We start from the raw sequence: 25495 nt of genomic DNA, 5'->3' as shown, positions 1-25495 counted from the left end.
TTTTTCTTGAATAGAAACTCACATTCGAAACTTCAGTTGATTGGCTTTATTATTGTGGGACGTTTAGAAATTCGTGTTTATGTATAAGTTAACAAATCACATTGCGTAGAAAACATATATACTCGTATAAAGTTTAACAAAATGTATAAAGCATAAATAATGGTGAACTTAACACCAAGTCCTGTAACAAAATGTGCTAAATTGAATCTGTGTGTAACAAAAATTACTTTAAATTACGCTAATGGCCGTAATAGTTGGCTTGTCATAAATGATCTACCTTATAATAGACAGATAGTTCAGTTATTGATGACTTGTGTCGTCGCAAGGTATTGTTTAGTTTGATTTCTTTAAATTCCGTTTACGTATATTGCCTGGACAGCCGCCAGCGCTTAATAGATGCAATTTCCAGCCTCCGTCTAATGGCAGATGCACATCATCATGACAAAGTGGACAGCGAGCAGCGCCAGTTTTAAGCTCTGAAATAAAACAAATATACATTTGTTAAGTGTGTGCTACAAGAGAAATGAAAGATTGAAGAATACCGCGACAAAAGTCCTCCATTTGATGCAGCTCATATAGCTGCTTATGCACCGACTCCGTGCAGCGCGTGCACACCACATAGCTCTCCTTGGCTTCGCATTCGTCTGTAATTCGAGAAAGATACTGTCAACTGTCATTATTATTCAAGGAAGAATAACTGGGGAAACTTACTAATTAAATGGTAGTTGAGCGCAGCTACCTCCAGCACCTGGCTACATTGTGGGCACTTGGTGAGAAAGGGACAAGTCTTCCAATAGTGACGATCCAGTTGGCCAGCATCGCTCCCAGGGCAGCTCCAGCCACAAAACATGCAATTGCTAAAATGAAGGATTCAGCTTACATACGGGATTTTCTAATTACACTGTGTGGTGCTCACATCTTTGGCGTTGTCTCTTCAGTGGACTCGGAGTTGGTTGCGGATCCCTTGCGTGAATTCGAGACCGACTGCATGGAGCGCTTCAGTTGCTCATTGTACTGTTGCTTGCCATTGCAGCTGACGTAGCCATTGTCCACCACGGAGGCACCCAATGCCATTCCGCTCTTGCTCTTCAGCAGCCGCGACGCGTCTGTGCTGGTTGTGGGCTGCATTAGCTCCGCATCATTGCCTGAATTGTGCACTTCTAGCAGCTCCTGCTTGCGCTCCAGATCCAGCTTATCAAACTCCGTGAAAAGCTGGCGGTAGAGCAGATTGCGACGCGTAATGTCGTCGTCTGGTGGCAGCTGTTTGCGTACCAGTCGCGGATTCACTTTATAGACGAGCAGCAGTATACGCTCAGCCACCTTGCGTACTGGTTCCGCTGGATGATGTATGCCCGAGCATCCGCAGTCGGACAGAGCTCGGCATGTCAATCCGCTATGCTTGTCAGTGCTAATTCCTTGTGTGTTCACCAATTGCTCGAGCATTTGCAGCCGGCTCATGGCTAGACGCTGATGCGTGCCAGAGCCAACGCTTCGCGACAGCGCAGGTGCGACCAGGTGCTGCTCGGCCACCTGTGGGCATGCGGCGATGCTGAGTATGGTGTGCTGTGCCAGCGTATGCAAACGCGCCGAGGGATCACCCGACTTTGCCAGCAGCTCTGGCAGCAGACGATCCACGCATCGGGCCACCTCATTGGGCGACACGCGACCGGGCACATATTCAAGGAACAGCACCCGCACCGTTTCGGTCGCCTGATTAAACACCGAATAGACAGCATCTCGGACGGCACGATGCAGCAGCAAAGCAGCGCTGCGTGCAACTTTGTTGGGACTGGCTGCATGCTCATTGCTAGCCGCCTCATCCGTTTCCTGTTCCTTGAGAAAGCTGCGCAAGCGCACTAGCCCATCCTCTCGATCCTGAAACTGTCGCGAATAGAATAGCTCAACCTGCAAGAGATCACATCAGAAAACTATGGACATCGAGGCTGGTTAACCGGTTGGCCAATCTTACCAGTTCGCTGCCAAATACCAAGATGGGCAGCGCAGCTTGTCGACGCTCGCGGTCATTGAGCCGGGAACGGCTGCGATTGGGGTCCGCTTCGAGCAGCGCGTTGCCCTGACACTCCCTTAAAAATTCATTAGTATTTGAGCTAAACAGTTAATGGTAAAGGAACGAGACAACGTTTACGGAAATGGAGAAATAAAAAGAAAAAAAGCAGCATAAACATCGACGACAATTACTCTTACTGCGGCGGTTCTATAACTATTTGTTTGTGTTGTGCTGCTTCCAACTCATGCCACATGCAAACTGCTCCCTAATCACAACAACAACAGCAATAGCTACAGATTGATCTGTTTCTTATACTCAAACTTACTGTCTCAGCGTGGGTATGGCTCGCTCCTCGTAATCCTCGTAAGAATTACGCGGTGCACTTTTATTTCGCCTCCTTAGCGATCCTTGGCGACTGGACATGGGCGAGCTATGGCGCGATGCCATGGGCAGGCGCGGCGACTGAGGCAGCTCGTCGTGGGATTTAGCATGCAGATGCAGTGCAGCAACAGGCGCAACTATGGCAACCTCATGGCTGGGCGACTTTTCAAGCTGCACACTGCTGGACTTGGGATTGCTGACAGCCTCGGCCAGAGCGTGTGCCACATCCTGAAGACTCGGTGCAGCTGGCAGGCTAGGTTTGCCGCCCGCATAGATCTCGCAGCTCTGATCGTTCTGGCTGAGTGCTCCCTCGTTCTCGAGCAGTTGCTCCACTTGGAGTTGCTTGAGCACACAGGCGCGATACATTTCGATCTGCTCCTTGCGCAACTTGGCCGCACTAAAATCTTCCTGTTGCACCGCCTGCCGCTTGGCCAACGCATAGCGACCCAAGCGCTCGCCCGCCGTTCGCAGTGCCGTCATGCAAAGTTTTAGTTTGCGCGCATATTCGAATCTCTCCATGCTGACTGCCTTAATCTTGCGCTGCTCCAGTTCGCGTATGTAATGTACAATGGACTCCTCCACGTACATGGAAAATAGCAAATCATCACATATGGAGGCCAGGGCTAGTTCACCCGTGGCTGTGTCTATGGGCGCCGACTCGCTGGCCAGATGCTCGTCGCCTTCATTGAGGGCAGCCGTTTCCAGATCCTCGCCGAGCACATTGACCGCTATCAATGCAATCTGCTGGGTGCTATTCAACTCATTGCAATGAACGCCAATCAGACGCAGCTTCAAGTGCGTTCCTCGCCTCGGATTCACTGTCACGCTCTGCAACTCGCGTGATTTGTAGTTGGTATTCGCATTGTCGGCGAGCGCGACAAAGCCAAGAAAATCAAAGTACTGTGAGGACGGAGTGCTGGGCATAGACTTTGGGGAGTAGTGCAGCCATAGTTCCACTTTTTCGGCTAAAACAACAAATCTTACTTAGTAAAAGAATTCCTCTACAAACAGCCAAACTCACGTATCAAATACTGATGGGCCAAGAGCTGGATGCGATAAATTTTAGCGGGTTGATGGAAACGCAATATGATGTCGTGTGTGCTGACTCCGCTGTCCACGGCACTGCGCCAGCCATGTACTGTGGGGCCATGTGTATTAAGTTCGCTGGCTGGAAAGCCGGGGTCCTCATCTAAAACCACAAAAATAAAACAAAACGCAGGCTTAATTGATTAACATTAACATTAACAGTGTTGGTAAGCAACGAATATTGTGAAATGAAAAAATCAAATTGAGTTGGCAATGTTAGCTCATTCTCATTTCAGTTCAGTTAGTTCAACAATCGTGAAGGAACTATAGTTTATAATTTGTATAACATTTACAAAAATCTTAGATATATTAATTTAAAACTTAATTAACAATCTGTGATCTCTTACAAGAAGAATATTGTATTTCATCATTTTAATGAACTATTCAAGTGAAGCATGTGACACATCTCTAATCATAACAAATGTTAGCGACTGTCGGCTAGTAAACCCATGTGTAAATTAAGCGAAAACAAAAACAAAACCTCTCTAGAGAGGTCTGAGAATGACGCTATCACACATACAAACAGCAACGATTACGTGGCTGTGTATCGTTCAGACGCTCTTTATATGTACTATGCGCAGCTCACTGAGAATATAACTTAGTCTCGTTTTTAGTCTGCGACACGGCGGAACGCATTATTCTGCTTCACGGCTGATTTCAAGATGAAGCAAGCAACAAGCTCGGGTTCTGAGTCGTCACCATGGCTGTTACAAATTCAAAGCCTGCTAAACAGCATAAATCATATGCTGATCTTTATGGTGGGTGCCTTCTTCTTCACACTCGCCAGGAGTCTGGAATTTCAAGATACGGCCATGCACATGTTCATGACGGGCATAGGAGTAAGTAGTAGCCCGGAACCCACTTTTGATAACATAACTTTAAATTGAAATCTCCATTATCATATCGAAACATTTTCAATAACATAACGTAACTATAAATTTAAATACCCCGTAATCATTGTTTTCATATCAAGTTTAACTGTGCTGCTTATCATTGGTTTTGTCACCTTTATACCTTAATACTTTGTTTTTTTTTTCAGTTTCATGTACTAATTGCTCAGGCATTGATGTCACACTATAAGGTAAACCGAATTACCCGCTGGCTCTCACACAAGAACAAATCCCGTTTGCATGGCGTGCTGCAATTGGTCGGTGGTTCGATGGTGCTGCTGGGCGCCTTGGGCAAGTTCTCCCAGAAGGATGTGCACTTTAACACATGGCATGGAAGATTCGGTGCGTGTGCGCATAAATTTCACACCTCAGTGAGCACTAAACACGTCAGTTTAATTGACTTTCAGGTGTGGCAGCTGCCTTTGGGTGCGCTGCGAGCGTTGTTGGCGGTCTGGTTAACTTCTTCCAGCCCAAATTTGCGTTGAAAGTATTTCCACCATCGGAAATGCGATTCCGTCATAATCTCTTTGGGCTGCTCAGCTTTACGATTGGCATGACGGCTATTTACCTGGGCTACTATTCAAAGTTCTTTACTCGTGTCGTTGATCATGAATTTATACCTGCCTTAATGCTAACCACGGTATTGGTCTACCTCCTGACCATAATTGGGCCGGTGGGCTCGCTGCTAACGAAGCTCAAGTACCGCAGGCAAAAGTCCGCGTAAAAGGGGCCGTCGGCTAGGTATACAAATTGGTGAAGGTTATGAGGCTACATGAAAGGGAGAATCCTCTTTCATTGAGTACAATAAAAAATGAATACAAAATAAACTTTCCAAAGCGCAACGAAGGCAATTTGAATTGTCAATTGGCTTAGCGCTTCGCGCTTGGCTCGTTGCCAAACAAATTCTTTGACTGCATATTTAATTGGATATGCGTTGCAGACATGCCAGACATATTATGACAAACCGTAATCTGTCAATATAATGAAGATATATGCAAACAATGAGCATCATAGATTTCAAGTGCATTATTGCAGTCAGTTAGAGAGTATTCTAAAATTGATGTCTTATGTCTTTCAAAATAAATGTGTGTTAAATGTGTTCAATGGTTGCTCTAGATCAATATATAAATGTATAATTGTCATAAATAAATGTTTTGCTATCCCGTGAAATTACTTTTGAATGTTGTTTAATTAGGCGTCGCACTAGGCGTATGTGTGATTTTTTATCGATTTCTCAAGTGCAGCCAAATGGCGCGCGATACTCAGCGCTGGACGAGCGCATAGCTAATGTTAACTAAAATAAAAATATAAAACAAAAAGAAACGTAATTACATAAAAGTAAATCACAATTATTTGTAAAGCACAGAACGATTCTCTAATACTTAACATTTTGTTTACCTGAGGCAAATACCACATTAAATGGAATTTTCTTGGCCATTGTGCAGGCAGTTACACTAAACACACATTTACTTAATTGAAGTCGCGAGGTTGTGCCTTTAGCAGCATCTATTTTATATTTAACACAAACTCAATTAAAATTAAATAGCGGTGCATTCCGCCGTATCTGTGGTTACAATGCCTTTGCACAGTTGCAGTTAGTGCAGTTCATTGATAGCGCTGGTATATCGATAAATAACAGCTGCTTTCGTACTGTATTTACTAGCACTGTTCATTGGAATTGTTGCGCAGAATAATCGAACTAGATCTAGATTAGTGTAAGTTCCAGTTCGTTCTTTAATTGAACGCCACCTTAATGTTTATTAAATTATTTGTATTGGAGTAAGCAAAACAAAATGCCAGCAAATGGCCATAAATACAGCATTTTGCTGCCCACATATAACGAAAAGGACAATTTACCAATTATCATATGGTTAATTGTAAAATATATGAAAGCTAGGTAAGTTGAATTGAATTAAATGTAGAATAACCGAATTGATTAAAATCAAATTATTTTTCCAGCGGCTACGACTATGAGGTGATTGTGATCGACGATGGCAGTCCAGATGGCACATTGGATGTGGCCAAGGATCTGCAGAAGATCTATGGCGAAGATACAATTGTGTTACAGCCACGCGCTGGCAAGCTGGGCCTAGGCACCGCCTACATTCACGGAATAAAGCATGCAACCGGCGACTTTGTTATTATCTTGGATGCCGATTTGAGTCATCATGTGAGCGTAGATAATGGCACTGCACTGACGTGTGATATTTATATATTCGTGTGTGTCTCTTTACTTGCAGCCCAAGTTTATACCCGAGTTCATAAAGTTACAGGAATCGGGTGACTACGATATTGTCTCCGGCACTCGTTATGCTGGCAACGGCGGCGTTTACGGCTGGGATTTCAAGCGCAAGCTCATCTCGCGTGGTGCCAACTATCTGTCTCAGGTGCTGCTCCGACCCAATGCCAGCGACTTGACGGGCTCATTTAGGCTGTACAAGAAGCCGGTGCTCGAAAAGTGCATTTCCAGCTGCGTCTCTAAGGGCTACGTCTTCCAAATGGAAATGTTAGTGCGTGCTCGTCAGCATAATTTCACCATAGCCGAGGTGCCCATCACTTTTGTGGATCGCATCTATGGCACCTCCAAGCTGGGCGGCACTGAAATCATTCAATTCGCTAAGAATTTGCTCTATCTTTTTGCCACCACCTAAGACAGAGAGAAAGAGAGACGACAGAATTGATCGGAGAACCATAATAATTAACAACAATAAAGCTAGATGACTTAATGAATCTTTAATTTATAATTTCTTTTTGGTTATTTCTTTAGCCTTTTGTACATCTGGTAAGTTTTTTTTTTTCAAAAATTTTACATACAACTAATGAATTATGCATGAGAAGATTTTTTATGTGATATTTATATAATTCGGATTTATAATTTCTTTGCATTTCTTTTCTTTTTTTGGTTTTGTTTTCATAAATGTACGTTTAATTTGAATAATGATATCTAAGTTTAATTGATTCAGGCAGCTGTATCAACTTTTAATTACTTAAGTTAAAAACTTTGTGCTGGTTGTCGGGATTGCCATACAAGGTGCCACAGTCATCCTCGAGAGCATTGGCCGAGCTGCCTCCATAGTTCTTCAATGCGAGCGTTAGCAAATCATTGCGATCCACAAGGGCGAGCACAACATATGCACCGTTTGGCAAAATCTCGCAGGTGCTGATCTTCGCTGGTGGCTTAAAGACGGCCAAGGACTTAGCTGTAAGCCAGATGATATAAAATAGCATAAGAATTCATTGAGAGGCTAGATGTGCTTTGACCCACCTGTGTTCAACTCCCACAAGCGTATTGCACTGTCGCGTCCCTCCTTGTCGAAGGACAACAGCACTTTACCGAGTGGATCCAGTTTCAAGTACGTGACGGGCGCATTGTGTCCGATGAGCGTGCACTTGCAATTTCCAGTGACCAGATCCCATATCAATATCTTGGCATCCTCCAGGCCAGCGATGACGCAGGCATTCAGCTGAGAGATGGCCAATGATACTGTATTGCAGCTGGGCTTCCACTTCTTGAACAAGGTGCCGCTCTGCAGATCGTAGACCACAATGAAATTTGGCGTTGTCGGTTCGTTTAGCTCCTTGGCCACCACGCACACATAGGATCCCTCGTGGGTAATGGCCGATAATGAAGTGACAAAATCGTGGTGGGGTATGCGCAGATCGTAGAGCAGTTTACGCTGCGATAAATGCCAGACGAGCAGTGGGAATGGCTTTTGCGTCTCATCGCCGCAAACCAAAATTCTACAAAATTCAAGTATTTGAATATGGGTCAAATGCTAAGTCAGAATAATTCTTCGCTTGCTCACCGTCCGTCGCCCGAGACGAGTAACGAGTTCAGGAACCGATCCTCGCCCGCTTTGAAGGTGGTTACACAGTCGCCCGACTCCAGGTTCATCAGATTCACATACATGCGGTTGCGTGAGAGACAAACCAAATGATTCTGATCGTGCAGGCCGAAGTAGGGCATCTTCTGGTTCATGACGCCCTTCAGTGTGACCTGCGAATGGTAATTAAATTATGATAATTAATAATTATGTTATCGAATCAGCAGTAAATCATACCTTAAACTTGCCCTCGTCCAGGTTGATGACCCGAATCTCGCGACGACATAGCACAGCCGCCTCGTAATTGCCCACTGGGCACATGGCTGTCGGCTGCTGAATGCCCTGGAGCTCGCGTATGCGACAACAGTTCTTCACATCCCAGATGCAAATCTCAGCGCGCTCGGTGCACAGCGACGCCACATAGCAGCCCGGCTGCGGCAGATTCATCAGCACATCGTAGCCCCTGACAGCTGGTGTGGCATTTGATTCGTCAACGTTAGCCTCATTGTCCTTGGCATCCAGATCGGCATTGAGTATCTCAAGAAAGGCGAACTCCAACTCATTTGTGTACTCCCACCAGGAGCGTATTTTCTCATCGTCCTTCAGGCTCTCGTCGTCCTTGAAGCGTGTCTTCAGATAGTACTTCATAAGCGTATAGAACTGTTGACCATCGTAGCTCAGCTCGTGAAGGTAGCGCACCAGAAATTGCTTCAAGAAATTTATATGTACATAGCCCGTAGAGCCCTCGCTGCCTGCCAGCCACTCGGCATGCAGAATGTCATGCATCAGATGCGCCGGACCCGTGGCATGCACCTTGTTGGCTATCCACTGCAAGTCCGTAAAGTAGAAACAATTGAAGAGTATGTCGATCTTATGCGGCGCCGGCTTATCCTCGATCACCGCACAGAAATGATGATAAGGCAGTTTTAAGTACTTCTGATAGTTGTAGCTGCAAGTGTGAATCAAGTTAGTTAGGGAGTACTTTGATATATTGGTCTCGATTTGAGTTTCTCTTACGTTTTGACACCGGCGCTGCCTTTGAACTCGCTCTCCTGACGATCGAAGTAGTCGCGCAGCGCTTCATGTACCAGCCACTGCTTCTGCGCATACCTCGACAGGACGGCGCGTCCAAAGCTCCTGTCCGCTATTCTAATATTTTTCAGATTTAAAAGCATTGGTCCCATCAGCCAGCAGAACTTGGACCAAATCTTGAAGACGACCTGCGCCTCCAGCTGTGTGATCTTTTGAAAAACGCCCAAGCAGTCGCTCTCCCGTATGCCCCACGGCGACAGTCGCACAATCAACAGCATCAGCTCCACCTGATCTGCCGCAAACTTCGTCTCCAGCACCTGTAATATCTTGCTGGATATATCCCCGATCTCGCTAATTGGCTGCGCCACATGGCCCAGCCAGGCGAGCCACCACAGCGACTTGGCATGGTAGGGCGTCTTGCCGTGCAGCGACTTCCAATCGTCGGGCAGCTTCAGTGCCCCGTTAGCTGCATAGAAATCGCCGCCACCAGAGCTGAGTATGTCGTGCCATTGGCGCTCGGTGAACTGACGCAGACGCAGGAAACAGCGCTGTGGAATGCCCAGCTGCGCCAGCGCTGCTAGCATATCGAATGAATCGCTCTCGTCCTCCTCGTCCTCCCGCTCGCTGACCGTCAATATCAGCTTGCCGCAGCTGCCCAGCTGCAGTGGCAGCCAATCGAGCTCCGCATCCCGCTGCAGCTCATCCAATCCGTCTATGATGAGCACAAAGAAGCGCTGTTGTCTGCCCAAAATCGCTTTGATCACGCCTGCATATGCTTCGAGGGTCTGTGGAGGACCTTGAAATGTTAAGCTCGAGTTTTTACTCATGTTTGCTCGACTTACGTGTGGCACCTGACACTGCTGACCCGTCTCCAGCACCGACATCTGATTGGCTATCGATCCTAACAGCGAAGTGATGTCTGAGGAACGCGCGCTCAAATTGGCATATCTAAGAAGAGAATAGATTAGTGGTTATGCTTAGGTAAATATTCTTAGGCTAGGAGGAGCCTCTCAACTGGCTGCTCAGCTTTACAAAGGAATTACCCAAATTGGTAAGCTAGCTTATTTCATACTCTTTTGAACAGACTGAACCTGAATAGGAAAAGTGAAGACTTTTTAATATAATATTTTAATCATGGCTAAATACCTTTTCATTAAAAATGTAGCCAATATACATATATGGGAACTTCCGAAAGCAGAAGTTAGTTACCTAAAATATGACTAAGAGATTTGTTTACGAGCTTCAATTACTTTTCCAGCGAGAGGGAATCATCCACCCAAAGTTTTAACTGGTATTTGATAGATAAATAGAGAAGTTAGCTGGACTATATATTAAATTTCGAAGACTAGGAGTTTTGCCCACATGACGAAACCCATCTACCATACAATTTTAGATCTAGGAGTATATTAGACTAGACTAGCCAATTAAAATATATCTATTGAGCTTTCAATTAACTAGACACATCGACTATATGGCTTCAGCTATTGGCTTCGTTCGTAAATATTGTATTAACTTTTATGGGTTACATGTTTGATGAAATCGTAACTACTCACATAGATAAATAAAGAGGCAGGCATACACAAATCCAATCTATATAGACAACATTGAACAACATTGAAGAGGTTTCTTGATGCAGAGGTATCGGAATAACGAAACCCTAATGAATATTCTTAAATTCCAACCCTTTAGGATTAGCCTTAAAACAGGAGCGAGAATCGCTTACGAAATAATTTATTTGCCTAGGATAATATCAGCTGATATATCACATCAAATCTCCACTTTCTACATCCACAGCACATTCGTAGATTTCTCCTACTGAGAGTTTGGTAACGCAATTTCGGCTATAAATTTCAAGCTCACCTCAGTACTAGTTGTGCCTCTGGCTTCCATCGATGGACGTTCTCCATGATTTTGGACACGAGCACACTTTTACCGCTCCCCCGGGCGCCCGACACCACCAACGGCTGGGAGGTGCCGTCGCGTATGTAACGCTTCACATCGTTCATAATGTCGAAGTTGGCCGAGTTTTGGGCTAGCAGCTTGGAGTAGTGGCCGATCAGCTGCAGCTCCTCGAGTAGCACACGATCCACGCCCAGCGTGTTGTAGGGTATACTCTTCTGCAGATGCTCCTCGAAGATGCCCGCCAGCGACTTGTCCAGCAGACTCTCGATGACCGAGGACAGTTCGTCGTCCAGGATATTCATGGTGGGTAGCATTCGGATGAGATTCTTTTCGCACAGCTGATTCTTGAGCTCCGCGTAAATGCGCGTGATTCGACGCAGTACCTCCAGCTCCAGCTGTGTGGCATTCTCTGGGGCGCGCGAGTAATGGGCGCCCGTCTGTATCCATATGCAGCGCTTGGCCAGCTCCTGGCTTATTAGCACCGTGTTGTTGATCTCCTGCTCGACGACGGTGGTCAGGTAGGAGTCCTTCACATCGTCCGAGAAGAGGCGCAGCAGCACCGCCAGCAGCTCATTCAGCTCATCGTTCACCTCCGTGGAGTACGGATCGATTTGTTGCGTGTAGAGCCGATGGCACATGGGCTGGTAGGAGTTGTCAATGGTGTACCACTTCTCCAGCAGCAATTTCTCTGCATCGCTGGCGGCGCTCAGCACCGAGGTGAAGTCCTGGCTCTCAATGGTCAGCGGCAGCATGGGAGTGCCCAGCGTGGAGCCGAGGAAGAGCACCGGTATTATGTAGGCGTCGGTCGCATGGCGCGTTATCTCGCACAGGCAGTTGGCTGCCTCCTCGTGGCCGCCCTGCGCCTCCAGCGGTGTTTGCGTCCAGCGCTTAACCTCCTGCAGCCTGGAGAAGTCCTTCTTCGCATTGCCATTCGCCTGCTGCTCCAGCGACGTCGTCATCGTTGTCGCCCCCGCCTCCTTGGTCAGCGCCTCGCTGTCGTGCACATCGGCAATGATGAAGTCGAATCCCTTGCTTTGGCACTTGCTCTTAAAATGCTTATACAGACTGTAGATGACACGCTTGTGCTTCTTGTACTCGGTGCTATTATCCGCCAGTATGTAGATGACGATCTTCTTGTCCCGCTCGATTTTGCGGCCGGGCGGCGGCTTGCCCTGCAGCATGCTCAGGTTGCCCATGCCCGGACTGCCGCTAGACGCATCGCCAGGCGCCTGCGCCCCCTGCGTTGTATTGTTGCTGTTCGACTCTGCAAAACCAGAACTCATTAAGATCCGATCCCATCCGATGGTTCCACTACTTACCCTTCTCTGTGGCATTGGACTTGGGTAGGGACATCTGCTGCTGCTGCTGTTGTTGCTGTTGATTGCCATTCGAGTCGCTGGGCTGATTGGTATCCGGCAGCGCCTCCACATCGGCCAACGGTGCTCGCCTTTCATTGTAGTCCTTCGCATCGTTGCTTAGCTGTGCGTCCTTTTTATCGGCTTCTTCATAGGGCGGGGAGCTGTAACGATTGGTTCGACACTAAGATTTGAGACATTCATATAAACTGCGCCTCAACATACTCATCAGACTGCTCGGAGGCGCTGTCCTTATCCTTCTTCTTCTTCTTCTGCCCGGAGCTGCAAACGTTGCCCATGGCTAGAGCTAAAAACTTTCTGCTTCACTGCGAATTCGAATTAACTTAAAATTGACTTTTGTTGTCCTGAAAGAGAAGGGGAACATAATACGTTAATTATAAATAATATATAAGAATATGAATATAGTACGTTTTTTTATTGTTAGTTGCAAGTTCATTGCAAGTGGCAACACTGCTGCTGAATTCCCATTTCATGTTCGAAAAGCAAATGCTGATTGAATATCTGTTAACAACATGCAGTTAACATTCACTTGTTATAAGGTTGACTGCAACCGTAGCGAAATTTCTTTTTCATATGGAATTCTCTGATTAACTTATTGTGGAAGTGGCAACACTGTTAAAACTAGGCTAACATACAGGCATAAATATATCATTTTACCATTAATATTAAAATAAAAATGTTTGTAAATCATTATTTAGGTCTTTCAGACATTGCCAATCTCTAAATGTGCCGTTTTGGAACTCTTAACATGAACTTGTCAATATAAGTATCATGACGGTAATTGGGTTACAGTTGACACCCAACTATAACTATTAGCATTCAGTTAACATTCATTTAACATTTCAAATTCTTAATATGTTGAATGAACTTTCCAAGCGCTAGCACTATAGATTGCATTGTGATCGATTGAAATGGAAATGATTAAAAAGTCTATATAAGAGTCTGATAAGATGTTCAGGTATCTAAAAATATCCCTGACAAATGACAGCACTAAAAAAAGATTGGCATTCATTTTAATTAAAATCAATTTCTTATGTATCTTTTGCCAAATTGACATTGCCCAATGGCAACACTGAAGATAATTTGTACAGCTCTAAACTTAACATGAAAAATGATTTACCAATGCAAAGGGGCAACATTAGCAATGTATATTATTACCTTCATGTTATTTGTATCTCAATGCTAAGTGGCAACACTAGGCTCAAATACACATTGTAACTTTATCTACAACTTTATCAAAGTGGCAACACTCCGGTTAAAATTGCAATTCAAATAACCTATTTGTTTGCTATGTACAGCCAGAACAGAGCCAATGCTGTGGCAGCACTAGGCCTAAATGGGCTTAAATACTCATTGTAATTTTGTCAACTACTTTTATCATTCACTTAACACGAGCTTGAGTGGCACATCGAAAGCCTGCCCAAAGGATTAGTTGAAAATCTGTCTGAGATAAGATTCACTACTTCCTCTTCTTCTTTGTGGGCAAAGTATTTAATTGTCCATAATCAGATGCTACCTAAAGTGTCCTCGTATCGATTTACAGACGGCCTGTAGGGATGTGGCTTTTGAAAATGCCTCGAGGCTTTAATTTTACGCCAGGTACACATAAAACACTGGACGAGGGGGAGTACAAGCAGGGAAGGAGGCACGCGTTCAATATGCAAATTCCATATACACATTTACAAAACAATTACACTTAAATCTATATATTTATATAATATATATCTAATTAGCACTTGATATATTGTTGAATAATCTCGCATTGTTTTTCGTTGTTTTCTCCTTTTCTCATAAATATTTAAACTATTTTGAATCTTTCACTACCACAACAGGTCAATGACAAAAACAAAAAGAGAATTTCCTGTGCAAGGCGCGAGACGCTCACTGAGAGAGATAGAGAGAGAGGCAAACAGAGCGCGGACAGTGCGGGAGCGAGAGAGGAAAAGAGAGCGAAAGCTCAGTGAACGCATGCTCTCTGCTGAACTTTTATAGAGATTTTCTGCGTTCGAATTGGCATTGGCGTTAATCAAGTGGGTCCGCCTGGCTGGCTGGTTGAGTAGGTGGGTGGGTGTTTGGTTGGGTTGACTGTGGTTCGTTGCTCTGCCTCTGTGGTGCGGTGCGGCATGATTTGGTCTGGTCTGGTCTTGGTCTCCGTCTCCGTCTGGGTCTGGGTTTTGGTTTTTGTGTACACGCTTGAAAATTATCGGCTGCTGCAGAATCCAATTCTTTTTTTAGTTCAATATTTATTGGATATCAAAAAAATTGTTCAATCGTGTCACATATTTCTCCGATTTCTATTTTATTTAATTTAATTTTTTCAGTTTGCGCTATAAATAAATTTACTTTATACACAGCCATAGAAATGTATGTATTTGTGTTTTAATTTTGTGTTTTTTTTTTTTTTTCATTTTTTATATTCGACATTTTGTCGCGCGTTTGTCGCACATTTTTATTTATTTTATTTTTCTCAATAGCAATTAATGTGTTCCAAGCATTCCTTTAATAATAACGATCTCTTCTAAATTTTTTTTTTGCGCATATGCCACTTACACTGCTCGCATACATGTGTGTGTGTGCATGTGTGTATGAGTGAGTGAGAGAGAGATGGAGCGACAGCGGAGGGAGATGAGTTTGTGTGTGTATGCATCGCTTAGTTGGTTATTTGATTTATTTTAATACACAAATTCTGGCACTTACTTTTCTTTACGCGCTTTTCGCACGCTCCCCTCACTGCCCGATGACCGAAGCCCAAAGAACCGAACCCGGACCCGAACCTGAACCCGGACCCGAGAACCCGAAGCCCAAAAACCCGAACCCGAACCCAAAAGCGAATCAAATTTAAAACATTTCCACCCACTGCACTTGCACTTGCCGTTATTTGTTTTTGTTTTTCTTTTTTATCACACAGCACTCGTCTCAATTAATTGCTTAATCAAAACGTTCGCCACACGCTTGCACTAAGACATTTTCGACAGCAACACTAACAACAGCAACTGCAACACAATACAACAACAACAAAAAATAGAATTGAAGATTTTGTTTTATGCTCTGCGACGTTCTTTTTTTTTTTTTTTTTCTTCCTATTTCTTATTTTGCTTTCGCTTGTGCGCGCTTTGGATAGTTTTTCCCGTTTTGTGCGTTGTGCTCCGTGCCGTGCGTCGTTCTGCCTGTGAGCGTTGGAAAATTTCTCGACGGCTAAACGTGTGTGGCGAAAGCTTTAAGCGAAAGCTCTCTCTCTCTCTCTCGATGGCGCTCTCCTCAAGTTCTTGGCGAGGGCTGCAAATTGGTGTGGAAAAGCGTAGTAGCTGCCAATGCCAAAGGCTAGCAACATAATTGTAGAGAAATGTGAGCGGGAAATTGAATGGTATTTATTATTTAATCGTAAGTTAAACAAACAATAACTGATGCGAATGCACTATTTATGCTGCATTCATTGAGTAATTATAAGAGTTGAGCACAATCAGTGCTTAGCCCAGACGCAAACCAATTGAGCATCCTGCATGGACGAATGCTCTGTGTGTGTGCATTCGTGTAGAGTTGTATGGAACTTATTAGCATTTAGCAAAGACACAACCCAATTTGCAGTTACTGTGTGCCGCGGCCGATTATCAGTAGAGTTGAGCAGTAGTAGAGTGAGTGCTCAACTTTAAGTGACCAATGGGAACACTCTCCGCTTCTGCAAGAATTGTGGCTTCGGTTTATCCAAATATAAAAACCAAATGAATACTGCTGCATACATATAGGACAAGGTAATTGATCTCCTGTAGTTAGGCAGACAGACAAAGAGAAAAGACGGACGGATAGATACACAGGCTAAATGCGAAGAAAAATTTTGAAATATCAGTGACTCGATGCTTTTAGAGGATCTCGTAGTTGAGCAGTCTGGACTTCTTGCTTTTTATTTGTTTTGTAATTTTTTAAAATTTCTCATTCTATTAAAGAACTTTAAGCACAGGTATTTCTATGCATATATATACATACATACATAAAACCAATGTCGATCGGGGAAAAACTCTCCGATGTTTAGCAAAATTGAAACACTTCAATTCCCATACACATACATACAAACATTTGATATTTGCTCGCAGAGCATACGCTTTGTGGAACACATTACAGTTTAGCTCAGACACCAACCATTAACGCATCCTCTGCCTGTCAGATGCGATGCTGCTCTCACCATCTGTCACAAGCTGAGAGCGAAATGCCCGAAATTTCAGCAGCTGAGCTGCATTTCGTGTTGTTTCGCCAAAGTGTGCAGTCTGCAGCTTACAAGGCAGCTTGCGAGATACGCACCAACTAGCAAAAAAAAAAGATTAAAATCAAGCAAAAAATGATGCAGATGTAAGCCGATTGGGGCCGATGTAAATCCAATTGGAATAACAACAACCACAACGCAAAACCCTCTAAGCAAAACCCCCAGCTGAAAAACAGGCCAGCAAAATGAATCGTCTGCTGCTGCACTGCTTGGTGGCCATGATTCTGGTCTACAAAGGTGATTATGTGATTGATTGATTGAGTGACTGATTGACTGATTGATAACAGCACAGATAAGTATATTTAGTGTATTTCGATTAGAGACCAGACGATTCAATTGGACTGCAGCTGAAAAATGTATATCCTGTGCTGCTGCTGCTGCTGCTGCTGCTGATTATATAAGCGTGGCCGCAGTGCGCAGACTCCAGATGCTGCGTGGACAAACGACTGACTGACTGACATGTGGAGCAGACGTCAACACATAAATGGGTCAATGTTTTTGAGGGCAAGTCAGGCAACCATAACAACACAGCAGAGACACACAGACACCCACCCGGCCCCTGCCAATTCCCCACCCCACTCTCCGCCACTGTTGCTGTTCGTTTCTCCAATACAGACGAAATGGGGAATCAAAACAAAATACGCGAATGATGTGTAGACTTTTGCTGAACCGGAAGTGGAGCAAGTGCTTAACCGGAAATTTAACTCTCTCTCTCTCTCTCTCTCTCTCTCGCTCTCTAACCCTCTTTAGTCATCTCGGTGCCCACCAGCCAGACGACCGCATTGAGTGGCCTAGCAACTACTACAGAGATACCCCAGCAGGATGACGACGACGACGATTGGGACGAGGGCGATGATTCGCTGGAGTCCGATGATGATGGACGCGTCTACAAGAATCCGCGCAATTCCCCGTCCACGGAGTGTCCGCGCGATGAGGAGCAGGCCACGCTGTTGGGCCAGAAGTGTTTGCGCAAGTGCTCCTCCGACGAGGATTGCAAGAGTAAGAAGAAGAAGTGTCTGTGCGATGGCGTTTGCGGCAATTCGTGCATCAAGCCAGGTGAGTGGAGCGCTCCAGCTGCTGTTGCCCTCGTTAATCATTGTCTTGCCTAGATCGCGAGTGCCCGGAGCTCGCCCAGCCCAGCCTGGGTCAAGTCACCGTCGCCGGCCGTCACTTTGGCGCACGCGCCTCCTATGCCTGTCCCCATGGATACCACGTGGTGGGTCTCCAGAGTCGCCTCTGCCAGGCCGACGGCAACTGGGCCGGCGCTGAGCCAGCCTGCAAGCAGAACAGTAAGTGGCTGACACCTCAATATTTAAATCCCCATCCCCTCAAAATCGAATCAAACTCCATTTGCTCCTGCAGTCTACTGCCTGAAGCCGCCCCAGATCGAGCACGCACGCAACTCGGCTCTGCCGGAGCAGGAAACCTTCGACTTGGACTCGACGGTGCAGTACCATTGCTACACGGGCTATGTGACCAACGGATTCCCGCGCGCCAAGTGCCTGGCCATCGATAATCAGGCCAGCTGGTATGGACCGGACATACAGTGCGAACGTGAGTACGACATTCTTATTGGAAGTGTGCCTCTGCTGCGAGTGTTCGCGGTTCTTATAGGAAATGTAAAGCTATTGAAATTGATTAAGAGATAGTCTTGCTGGAAATTGCCCGTCTAAGAAAAAAATGTGGAGAGAGAGAGATAGAGAGTGAATAAGTAAGAGAGCTGTTGAGAGAGAGAGAAAGAAAGTGACTGAGTGACCGAAAGAAAGAGAGACTTGGAGTGAGTGAGTGAGTGTGAAAGAGAGTCAGTGAGTGAAGGTAGGAGAGAGCGAGTGGAATAGAGTGCGTGAGAGAGAGCGAGTGGAATGGACCAAATGAAAGAGGGGGAAGTTGTGAGAAAGAGAGAGTGAGTGAGAGAAGGCGGGAAAGAAAAAGAGAGAAATATAGAGAGACATGGAGGACAATAGTGAAAAGGAAAATAACTATTATACTCAGTCTTCAAATTAATAATTGATTTACGTTAATGAATATCATTATGATATTTAATGGATTTTGTTGTATTGAGAGGTCCTTCCTATTCTCCGATATCTCTTCTCTGCATATCCGTAATATTATACTCAATACAACTGCAAGAGCATGAGGGTCAATAAATCAAGCTTAATCAAGTTTATCGCAACTGCTTACAGCTCGCTCCTGTGGACAGCCTCCAGATCCGGCGTACGGCTGGCACGCCGGCGAGTGCTACACCTACGGCTGCAAGATCACCTACAACTGCGGCACCGGCTACGAGCTGGTGGGCAAGCACGAGCGCTACTGTCAATCGGATGGCTCCTGGACGCCCAAGGAGCTGCCCACCTGTGTCTGTGAGTATCTTGCGCCTTTGTCCATCTAGTCTAGAGCGATTTTATAACTTTTCATTTTATAATTTACTAATTCCCAACCACCACAACAAAGCGGATAACGCAAATGTTACAACCACCCAAGCAACGTTGTCCTAAAGCAAACCAATTTGAATTTCTTTTGCAATTGCGCGCGGGATTGCTCCAAAACCAACAAAAACCAAAATACAATTTGCAATTTGTTCCGAGCGCCCAATTTCGAAGCTCCTAGCCAAAAGCAAAGCAAAACAAACCAAAAACAAAAAAAAACTAAATAAATTGTTAATTATCGTTCTGCATTCAATAATAATAATTGTTCAAAAGTTGTTGTTGGCCTACAAAATGTTAATTGATTAATAAATCTAATAAAAGTTACCACAAATCTTAAGAAAGAACTAAAACAAAACCAAAGTTGTTTCATTTGTCCGGTGGTCGATGCGAGCGCTTTCCTAAGATTTGTGATAGCTTTTATGAACACATCCGAGCAACTTTAAAGCCTTATCTTTGGCACTCTTTTAACATAGATCACCTCTCGTCCATTGATGCCTTTTTATCTCAAGCCGTATCTTTGGCTTAGTCCTTTATACTTTTAAATCTTGAAGAGTCCCATTCTTAGACTTGATCTCACAGTGGTTATACCTTATCCCTTATCTTTAAATGACCCTTTACTTCAGATACCACCATAAGAGTTTCCCCACTATCGAAGGAGTTACCCCTAGGATGTGTCTTATCAAAAGTAAAACTTTTTTCAAAGCATTTCATCCTTGTGGTATTGAAAGAACTCGTCTTTTCTCATACATTCTTTTAATATATATCACTTGAAGCTTTTTGTAAGCTTGTTCATAGTCATCTCCCCCATCTATCTCTCCTCTTTTTGCTCTCATAACTTCAAACCTATTTTATCCATTTGCTTATCTTTGCAGTGGTCACATCTGTGGTATGTCCCACGCCCGAGAATCCTAAGAATGGCAAGGCTACGTACACCACCTTAGCGTACAATTCGGTGGTCAGCTACGAGTGTCGCTATGGTTACACCTTGGTGGGTGAGAGCTCAAGCCGCTGCGGAGCCAGCGCCAAGTGGAGTGGAGTTGTGCCCACTTGCAAAGGTAGTGAAAGCGCTTTTACTCGCCGAATACTTACCTCAATAAATTCGTTGCAGAAATCAATTGTGGACATCCGGGAGTGCTGTACAATGGCTGGATAGAGAACATTGAGGCAGGGACTGGCCTGGGGGCCAGCATCATCTTTCGCTGCCAGCCCGAGATGCTGATCAACGGCCTGGGCTCGAGCGTCTGTCAGATCGACGGCCGTTGGCGCAATGCGCTGCCCGAGTGCTTGGCGCCCTGTGTGGTGCCCACCATATCGCAGGGATTCGTTATACCCATTGAGATAACTACCGATGAGAATGGCACGACAATAGTCACGCCGACTACGACGACAACGCCGTCGCCGACGCAGATTGTGGGCGGAGTGGAGAAGGTCAAGCACGGCACAGCGCTGGAGGTGAGGTGCGATGAGAATTATGAGTTTCCCGTTTCATTGGTAAGTCCACCGACCTGTAACAACGGCACCTGGAGCATCATACCACGTTGTGTGCCAGCGCGCTGCAAGAGCATGCCGAAGCCGCCGAAGCACGGCATGGTAATGGCCCCGAAGACGGAGCACGGCATGAAGGCGAGATTCAAGTGCAAGGACGGCTTTAAGCTGGTCAGCCCCGAGGGTAAGGATATCACGGATCCACACGATTATGTGCTAACCTGCTCCTTTGGCAACTGGACGGGCGAGACGCCCAAGTGTGACGAGGTGTTCTGCTCATTTCCGGGCTACATACCCCACGGCAAGGTGCTGCTCGTGGGCAACATGGGCCTCTACGACTATCGTCCGTATGTCAAGAAGATTGTGAACAACAAGCAAATCATGTACGACTGCGACAAGGGCTACGTGCTGGAGGTGAGCTATTGACTTGCCCACTTAAGTTCAGTTAAGCAGTTCCTCATTTGATGTCCTTCAGGTGGGTCCGCCAGGCGCTACTTGCGTGGGTGGCAAATGGCGTCCCCTGGACTTGCCGCAGTGCTTGCTCAGCCAGCATCCGCGTCTGCGCTGGAATCGACGTCGGCGCCGTTCACTGCAGCTGCGTCAACTGCGCTCCATCTATTTGCTGCGACGCCAGCGTCAACTGCAACGGCAGCTGGCAGAGCATCAGGATTTCCTAGGTCTGCAATCTGCCGCCGTTCAGCCCGCAGCTGGAGTAGCGATGGCTGCACGCGTCAAGCGCAACGCCCATAACAATGAGAGTCCCTCGGACATTGAGTTGGCCTACTCCAAGTACTATCAGAAGATCAAGGAACGCTACCAGCGCTATGTGCGCAAAATCCTAGGCCACAATCGACTGTTCCAGCAGACGCACGGCCAGAATGGACGCTGGTATAACCAGTACAATAATCCTGAGCTGGACATGATGCGCAGGGCCTCACAGAAGTGGCGCAACGAGGTCGAGGAGGATATCGCTGAGCATCGTGGACGTGGATCGCTGCCTCTGCCCGACATCAATCAGAGCTCACGTTACAGCCACTCGCGCAACTCCAACGAGGCACCAGCTCCGCTCTCGCATGGCTCGGTGGAGCGCAAGCTGCATGGCAACGCCACAAGAACTTTGATCGAACAGCTCAAGTCTCAAATTGTGCGGCGACGGCGCAGGCGCAGCACCAGCATCGGCGCCACGGGCACACCGCCGCCCGAAACCGAGCTGGATACGAGTGACGGGGCTGACGCCAACAAGGCAGCCGGTGGCAAGCGACTGCGAGGTCCCTGCGAGGAGCTCGACTGGGACTCGTTTGCCAACATAACGGTAGTGCGTCCAGGCAAAGCGCCGGGCAGAAACTCGGTGGGCATAATGCTGCAGCTGGAGTGCAATGCGGGCTTCAAGCTCAACATCAAGGGCGAGAATGCGACTGCGCGTTGCATACGCGGCATCTGGAAGCCGGATGTGCCCAAGTGTATGTCCGCTCCGTGTCTGGTGCCAGCCGTGGAGCACGGACAGTACTACAAGGTGGAGCCGCACACCAAACAGCTAAGCGACAAGCCATCCCTGACGCCACTCTCCACCTACGAGGAGATTCAGTCAAATGAATTCATAACCCTGGAATGCGAGGATGGATTCAATATACAGGTGGGCCACTAGACTCCAAGCAAGCTAGATCTAAACCTCTCTCGCTTCACGCTTTCACTTTCAGGGCTCTGCTCAGCTGCGCTGCGCTCATGGCTCCTGGTCTGTCAACGCCTTCTCCGAGTGCACCTCCTTGCCCTGCACCCTGCCCAACATACCCGGCGTTATCTATGAGGCAAGTTCAAAACATTTCCCCAAAGTTTGCATTTGAGTTGCTGTAACTGGGGTTTCTCCTGCAGGGCGGCTATCGCGCTGGCCTGACCATTGGCCATGGCAGCACAGTCAGCGTGCGCTGTGAGCTGTCCACGAATGCCAATCCCATTGAGATGTCCTGTCATAAGGGCGTCCTAACCCCTCCCAGCGTACACTGTGAAACCGGCTTGCGCAAGTCTCGCGAGGAACTGGAACATGCCACGCCCACGCCCACAACGCACAGCAAAATCGAGCACAACGAATTGGACAACGATCATCACGATAACAATACAGACGAGCACGGCGAGGAGTTGAAAATGTGCGGACATCCCAGTTTGACAGACGGCGCTTTGGTCTACAAGTGAGTCAGCCTTAGATGATCCTTACCCCAATTGAGTGAACCTGCTCACTAAACTTGCCTCTTCTGTTCTCCCTTTAGAAACGCTGACCATGCGGAAATAGAAGGCGCCTACGAGAGCGGCACAGAGATCTTCTTCAATTGCATCCCCAACGCCGCAGGCGATCGGCAAACCTGGCGCATCATCTGCGACAATGGACAGTGGATAGGTCGCTCCTATAACTGCGGTAAGTCTGAGTCGCGCTCTGATGCAGCTTCAATCTGAGATGAGCTTCCTCCCACACAGAGAACGGCACGTGTTTGTTTCGCAACAATGAGGCAAATGTGGTTAGCTTCTACAACGATTTGGAGATAAGAGAGGACATTGTGGAATTTCCGCCAGGCGCTACAATTATATCCAGGTACGTGGCGTCAGCCCAAATCTATCGGACTAATTCCTCCTAAATCCTCTGTCATAGATGCGTGGACATTGGCAAGTTCTCCATGACGGGCAGTCATGAGCGCACCTGCATTCACTCCGAGTGGACAAACACGAAGCCCGTGTGCTCTGGCCTGAATCAGGAGAACGATTATGCGAGTGGGTAGCGCACTTAGATTGCCTTGTATTCTAAAAGATATTCACAAGTGATATTCCCCCGCAGTGGAGAAGGCACCCACCATTCTGTTTCGTCACCAGAACGGGCCCATTGCCCAGAGCAACGATGGCAAATTGATTGTGTATCCGGGCACCACGCTGCACATGGAATGTCTCTGGATGCGACGCTTCGGCAATCCCAAATGGAACGTCAGTCACACACACAAGTGGGTAGCAAGCGATGCGATCCATGTGGAACTGTTCAATCACACCATCTCTTTCTGCCGCTGATTCATTCATTTCCAGAAACTACACTGAGGGCTGGGTAACCGAGGCAGACGAGGGTCGAGACTCAACACTGGAGTATCGGTTGAGCATATTCGATGCTGCTGCCGACGATACCGGCATTTACTCCTGCATGACACCGGCCAGGCACGAGCATGCCGTCGAGGTGGTGGTGAAGGCGATCAATTGTCCAGAGATACCGACTAGGCGTGGCCTGATCGTAAGCACGAACGATACGAAACTGAGCACACGCGTGCTGTTGTCCTGTTCGAATGGCAACTCGTTGATTGGCGCATCGGAGCTGTTTTGCTTGCCCAGTGGCAATTGGAGCGCACTGTTGCCGGTTTGCGAGAGCGTGGAGTGCGGCGATATACCGCTAATGCCGAACAATGTTAGCTCACCGCGCGTCTCTGTGCTGTCGCGTGAGGTGGGCGGGCGAGCGGCATTCTCCTGCTCCACGGGTTACGGATTGCGCGGCCCCACGGAGGCCATCTGTTTGCCTACGGGCGAATGGGCGACACCGTTTCCCACCTGTGTCGAAGTGCAATGCGATAATCCGGGCGCGCCGCAAAACGGTTACGCCCAGGGCTCGGCACCATATCGTGCCGGCGACGTGGTCCAATTCAATTGCAACCCGGAATATATGATGCAAGGTCAGCCAATAATTGCCTGTCAGGATAACGGACGCTGGTCGGGCGGTTTGCCCAAATGTGTGCAGGCCTGTTCGTATCCAGGCACCGCCATCAGCGGTCGCATGTCCTCCGTTAAGTTCTACTATGCCATCGGCGAGAGCATCACCTTCACCTGTGATGCCGGCCTTGAGCTGCGCGGCTCCAAGGTCCTCAAGTGCATGAAAAATGGCAAATGGTCGAGTGCCATACCCACTTGTGTTGCCAACGATGCGCCAGCTGGCGCCGTTGGCACCAATAAACATTTGACAACCATGGGCTAAATCCCCATCCGTGAATTGAGTTTGAAATCAAAAGTGATACTAATACATATGTAACAGTAACAGTAACCAAATGCGAAACACACGCGGATATTCGAATACTGACATTTTCTTGCGATTCAACAATAATTGTAATTGATATTGTCTAACGGCGTCATTTTACTATTAATAAATGTTCGGTCTAAAATCAGATTTAAAAAAGCCAATTCACATCAAATTGGCGCCAAAAAAACAAAAAAAAAAGCGATTGCTTTCGATAATTCTTTCTCTCAACCAGTTCATTTGAATAAGTTACCTAGCTGATGGACCATTTTGAGTACCACAGCAACATTACGTTTATCTAACATTAGGTTGCCCACACAATAACATTATCTGCCCGGCTATAAATAACTAACAAATGTTGTTTAGGCCTGTTTCAATACATATTATAATATAATATTATGAATGAATTGTAAGTTTATTTATAAATTTTAAATTCTCTTGCAATCAACTTGTTTAATTGTCGAACATTTTGCAATAATTTTACTAGATTCTTTTGTTGAATTTGATAGACTTTTATACCTTTTAAATTAATAAATTAAAAAAATAAATAAAATTGAAAAATAAATACATAAAAAAAGAAAAATTACATGTAATTAAATTTATATATGGGATTATAAATTATAAGGTATACAGCTATATGGGACTACTTTTACTAAATAAAAATATTTCAACTAATATCAAAATTATATTCATCATATTAAATTTTAAATGTTGCTCATTGAACTCTCTATGCATATAATTTATATATTTACTTATTGCTTTCTGTTTAAATAGGTGTTCACTAATTTTGTGGCCTTTTG

At 46.1% G+C, this 25495-nt stretch overlaps 5 protein-coding genes across 13 annotated transcripts; 3 read left to right on the top strand and 2 right to left on the bottom strand.

Moving 5' to 3' along the window:
• Positions 1-31: 31 nt before the first annotated feature.
• LOC108610042 (centrosomal protein of 104 kDa) lies at positions 32-5971 on the bottom strand. Of its 3 annotated transcripts, XM_089463581.1 has the most exons (9): positions 5764-5971; positions 5540-5659; positions 3411-3578; positions 2334-3354; positions 1970-2108; positions 917-1905; positions 712-857; positions 543-644; positions 32-476 (listed from the first exon to the last, which is right to left on the bottom strand). In XM_089463581.1, the coding sequence occupies exons 4-9, from the start codon at positions 3311-3313 to the stop codon at positions 334-336; spliced, it is 2499 nt and encodes an 832-aa protein (XP_089319707.1). In that variant the 5' UTR covers positions 3314-3354; positions 3411-3578; positions 5540-5659; positions 5764-5971; the 3' UTR covers positions 32-333. The 3 variants fall into 3 exon arrangements, with proteins under 3 accessions (XP_089319707.1, XP_017857354.1, XP_017857355.1); XM_018001865.2 differs by lacking the exon at positions 5540-5659; XM_018001866.2 differs by lacking the exon at positions 5540-5659 and having other exon boundaries at positions 1970-2084.
• Positions 3692-5535, top strand: LOC108610056 (transmembrane reductase CYB561D2). Of its 3 annotated transcripts, none has more exons than XM_089463582.1 (4): positions 3692-3898; positions 4090-4314; positions 4515-4707; positions 4773-5535. In XM_089463582.1, exons 1-4 carry the CDS (start codon positions 3851-3853, stop codon positions 5087-5089), a joined length of 783 nt encoding a protein of 260 aa, XP_089319708.1. In that variant the 5' UTR covers positions 3692-3850; the 3' UTR covers positions 5090-5535. The 3 variants fall into 3 exon arrangements, with proteins under 3 accessions (XP_089319708.1, XP_089319709.1, XP_017857377.1); XM_089463583.1 differs by having other exon boundaries at positions 4078-4314; XM_018001888.2 differs by having other exon boundaries at positions 3692-4314.
• An 84-nt stretch (positions 5972-6055) lies between the features above and the next one.
• On the top strand, positions 6056-7102 carry Dpm1 (Dolichyl-phosphate mannosyltransferase subunit 1). The gene is made up of 3 exons (XM_018001883.2): positions 6056-6262; positions 6325-6535; positions 6606-7102. The coding sequence occupies exons 1-3, from the start codon at positions 6159-6161 to the stop codon at positions 7014-7016; spliced, it is 726 nt and encodes a 241-aa protein (XP_017857372.1). The 5' UTR covers positions 6056-6158; the 3' UTR covers positions 7017-7102.
• LOC108610040 (uncharacterized) lies at positions 7080-15690 on the bottom strand. Of its 4 annotated transcripts, none has more exons than XM_018001861.2 (10): positions 15197-15690; positions 12704-12843; positions 12443-12642; positions 11082-12387; positions 10064-10169; positions 9207-10006; positions 8427-9138; positions 8172-8362; positions 7631-8106; positions 7080-7565 (listed from the first exon to the last, which is right to left on the bottom strand). In XM_018001861.2, exons 2-10 carry the CDS (start codon positions 12775-12777, stop codon positions 7345-7347), a joined length of 4086 nt encoding a protein of 1361 aa, XP_017857350.1. In that variant the 5' UTR covers positions 12778-12843; positions 15197-15690; the 3' UTR covers positions 7080-7344. The 4 variants fall into 4 exon arrangements, with proteins under 4 accessions (XP_017857350.1, XP_089319700.1, XP_089319697.1 ...); XM_089463574.1 differs by lacking the exon at positions 15197-15690 and adding an exon at positions 14843-15185; XM_089463571.1 differs by lacking the exon at positions 15197-15690 and adding an exon at positions 14236-14836.
• A 1019-nt stretch (positions 15691-16709) lies between these two features.
• On the top strand, positions 16710-24854 carry Hasp (Hig-anchoring scaffold protein). 2 transcript variants are annotated; one of them, XM_018001857.2, is made up of 15 exons: positions 16710-16991; positions 17505-17810; positions 17864-18043; positions 18117-18308; positions 18938-19114; positions 20053-20235; positions 20289-21079; positions 21141-22298; positions 22363-22470; positions 22535-22848; positions 22927-23072; positions 23132-23246; positions 23304-23422; positions 23487-23646; positions 23726-24854. In XM_018001857.2, exons 1-15 carry the CDS (start codon positions 16940-16942, stop codon positions 24654-24656), a joined length of 4932 nt encoding a protein of 1643 aa, XP_017857346.1. In that variant the 5' UTR covers positions 16710-16939; the 3' UTR covers positions 24657-24854. The 2 variants fall into 2 exon arrangements, with proteins under 2 accessions (XP_017857346.1, XP_017857347.1); XM_018001858.2 differs by lacking the exons at positions 20053-20235; positions 20289-21079; positions 21141-22298; ... (5 more) ...; positions 23487-23646; positions 23726-24854 and adding an exon at positions 19206-19540 and having other exon boundaries at positions 16712-16991.
• The last annotated feature ends 641 nt before the right edge of the window (positions 24855-25495 follow it).

The sequence above is a fragment of the Drosophila arizonae genome, chromosome 3 (assembly GCF_054131065.1).
Source record: "Drosophila arizonae isolate 15081-1271.41 chromosome 3, UAZ_ARI_1.0, whole genome shotgun sequence".
Taxonomy (NCBI): domain Eukaryota; kingdom Metazoa; phylum Arthropoda; class Insecta; order Diptera; family Drosophilidae; genus Drosophila; species Drosophila arizonae.
Note: the sequence above shows the minus strand (reverse complement) of the source record. Positions and strands in the feature narration are given on the sequence as shown.

Excerpts from the sequence above, each read along its gene's own strand:
- LOC108610056 (XM_089463582.1), top strand. The coding sequence starts at position 3,851 with ATGAACTATTCAAGTGAAGCATGTGACACATCTCTAATCATAACAAAT. Across the intron at positions 4,315-4,514 it reads TGTTCATGACGGGCATAGGA|TTTCATGTACTAATTGCTCA; the intron begins GTAAGTAGTAGC and ends TTTTTTTTTCAG. Across the intron at positions 4,708-4,772 it reads CACATGGCATGGAAGATTCG|GTGTGGCAGCTGCCTTTGGG; the intron begins GTGCGTGTGCGC and ends ATTGACTTTCAG.
- LOC108610042 (XM_018001865.2), bottom strand. The coding sequence starts at position 5,803 with ATGGCCAAGAAAATTCCATTTAATGTGGTATTTGCCTCAG. Across the intron at positions 1,906-1,969 it reads TGGTATTTGGCAGCGAACTG|GTTGAGCTATTCTATTCGCG; the intron begins GTAAGATTGGCC and ends GATCTCTTGCAG. Across the intron at positions 645-711 it reads GCTCAACTACCATTTAATTA|ACGAATGCGAAGCCAAGGAG; the intron begins GTAAGTTTCCCC and ends CTCGAATTACAG.
- Dpm1 (XM_018001883.2), top strand. The coding sequence starts at position 6,159 with ATGCCAGCAAATGGCCATAAATACAGCATTTTGCTGCCCACATATAAC. Across the intron at positions 6,263-6,324 it reads GTAAAATATATGAAAGCTAG|CGGCTACGACTATGAGGTGA; the intron begins GTAAGTTGAATT and ends TTATTTTTCCAG. Across the intron at positions 6,536-6,605 it reads ATGCCGATTTGAGTCATCAT|CCCAAGTTTATACCCGAGTT; the intron begins GTGAGCGTAGAT and ends CTTTACTTGCAG.
- LOC108610040 (XM_018001861.2), bottom strand. The coding sequence starts at position 12,777 with ATGGGCAACGTTTGCAGCTCCGGGCAGAAGAAGAAGAAGAAGGATAAG. Across the intron at positions 10,007-10,063 it reads AGCAGTGTCAGGTGCCACAC|ACCCTCGAAGCATATGCAGG; the intron begins GTAAGTCGAGCA and ends GGTCCTCCACAG. Across the intron at positions 8,363-8,426 it reads TGGACGAGGGCAAGTTTAAG|GTCACACTGAAGGGCGTCAT; the intron begins GTATGATTTACT and ends TACCATTCGCAG.
- Hasp (XM_018001857.2), top strand. The coding sequence starts at position 16,940 with ATGAATCGTCTGCTGCTGCACTGCTTGGTGGCCATGATTCTGGTCTAC. Across the intron at positions 21,080-21,140 it reads ACAAGGGCTACGTGCTGGAG|GTGGGTCCGCCAGGCGCTAC; the intron begins GTGAGCTATTGA and ends GATGTCCTTCAG. Across the intron at positions 23,073-23,131 it reads AGGTCGCTCCTATAACTGCG|AGAACGGCACGTGTTTGTTT; the intron begins GTAAGTCTGAGT and ends CCTCCCACACAG.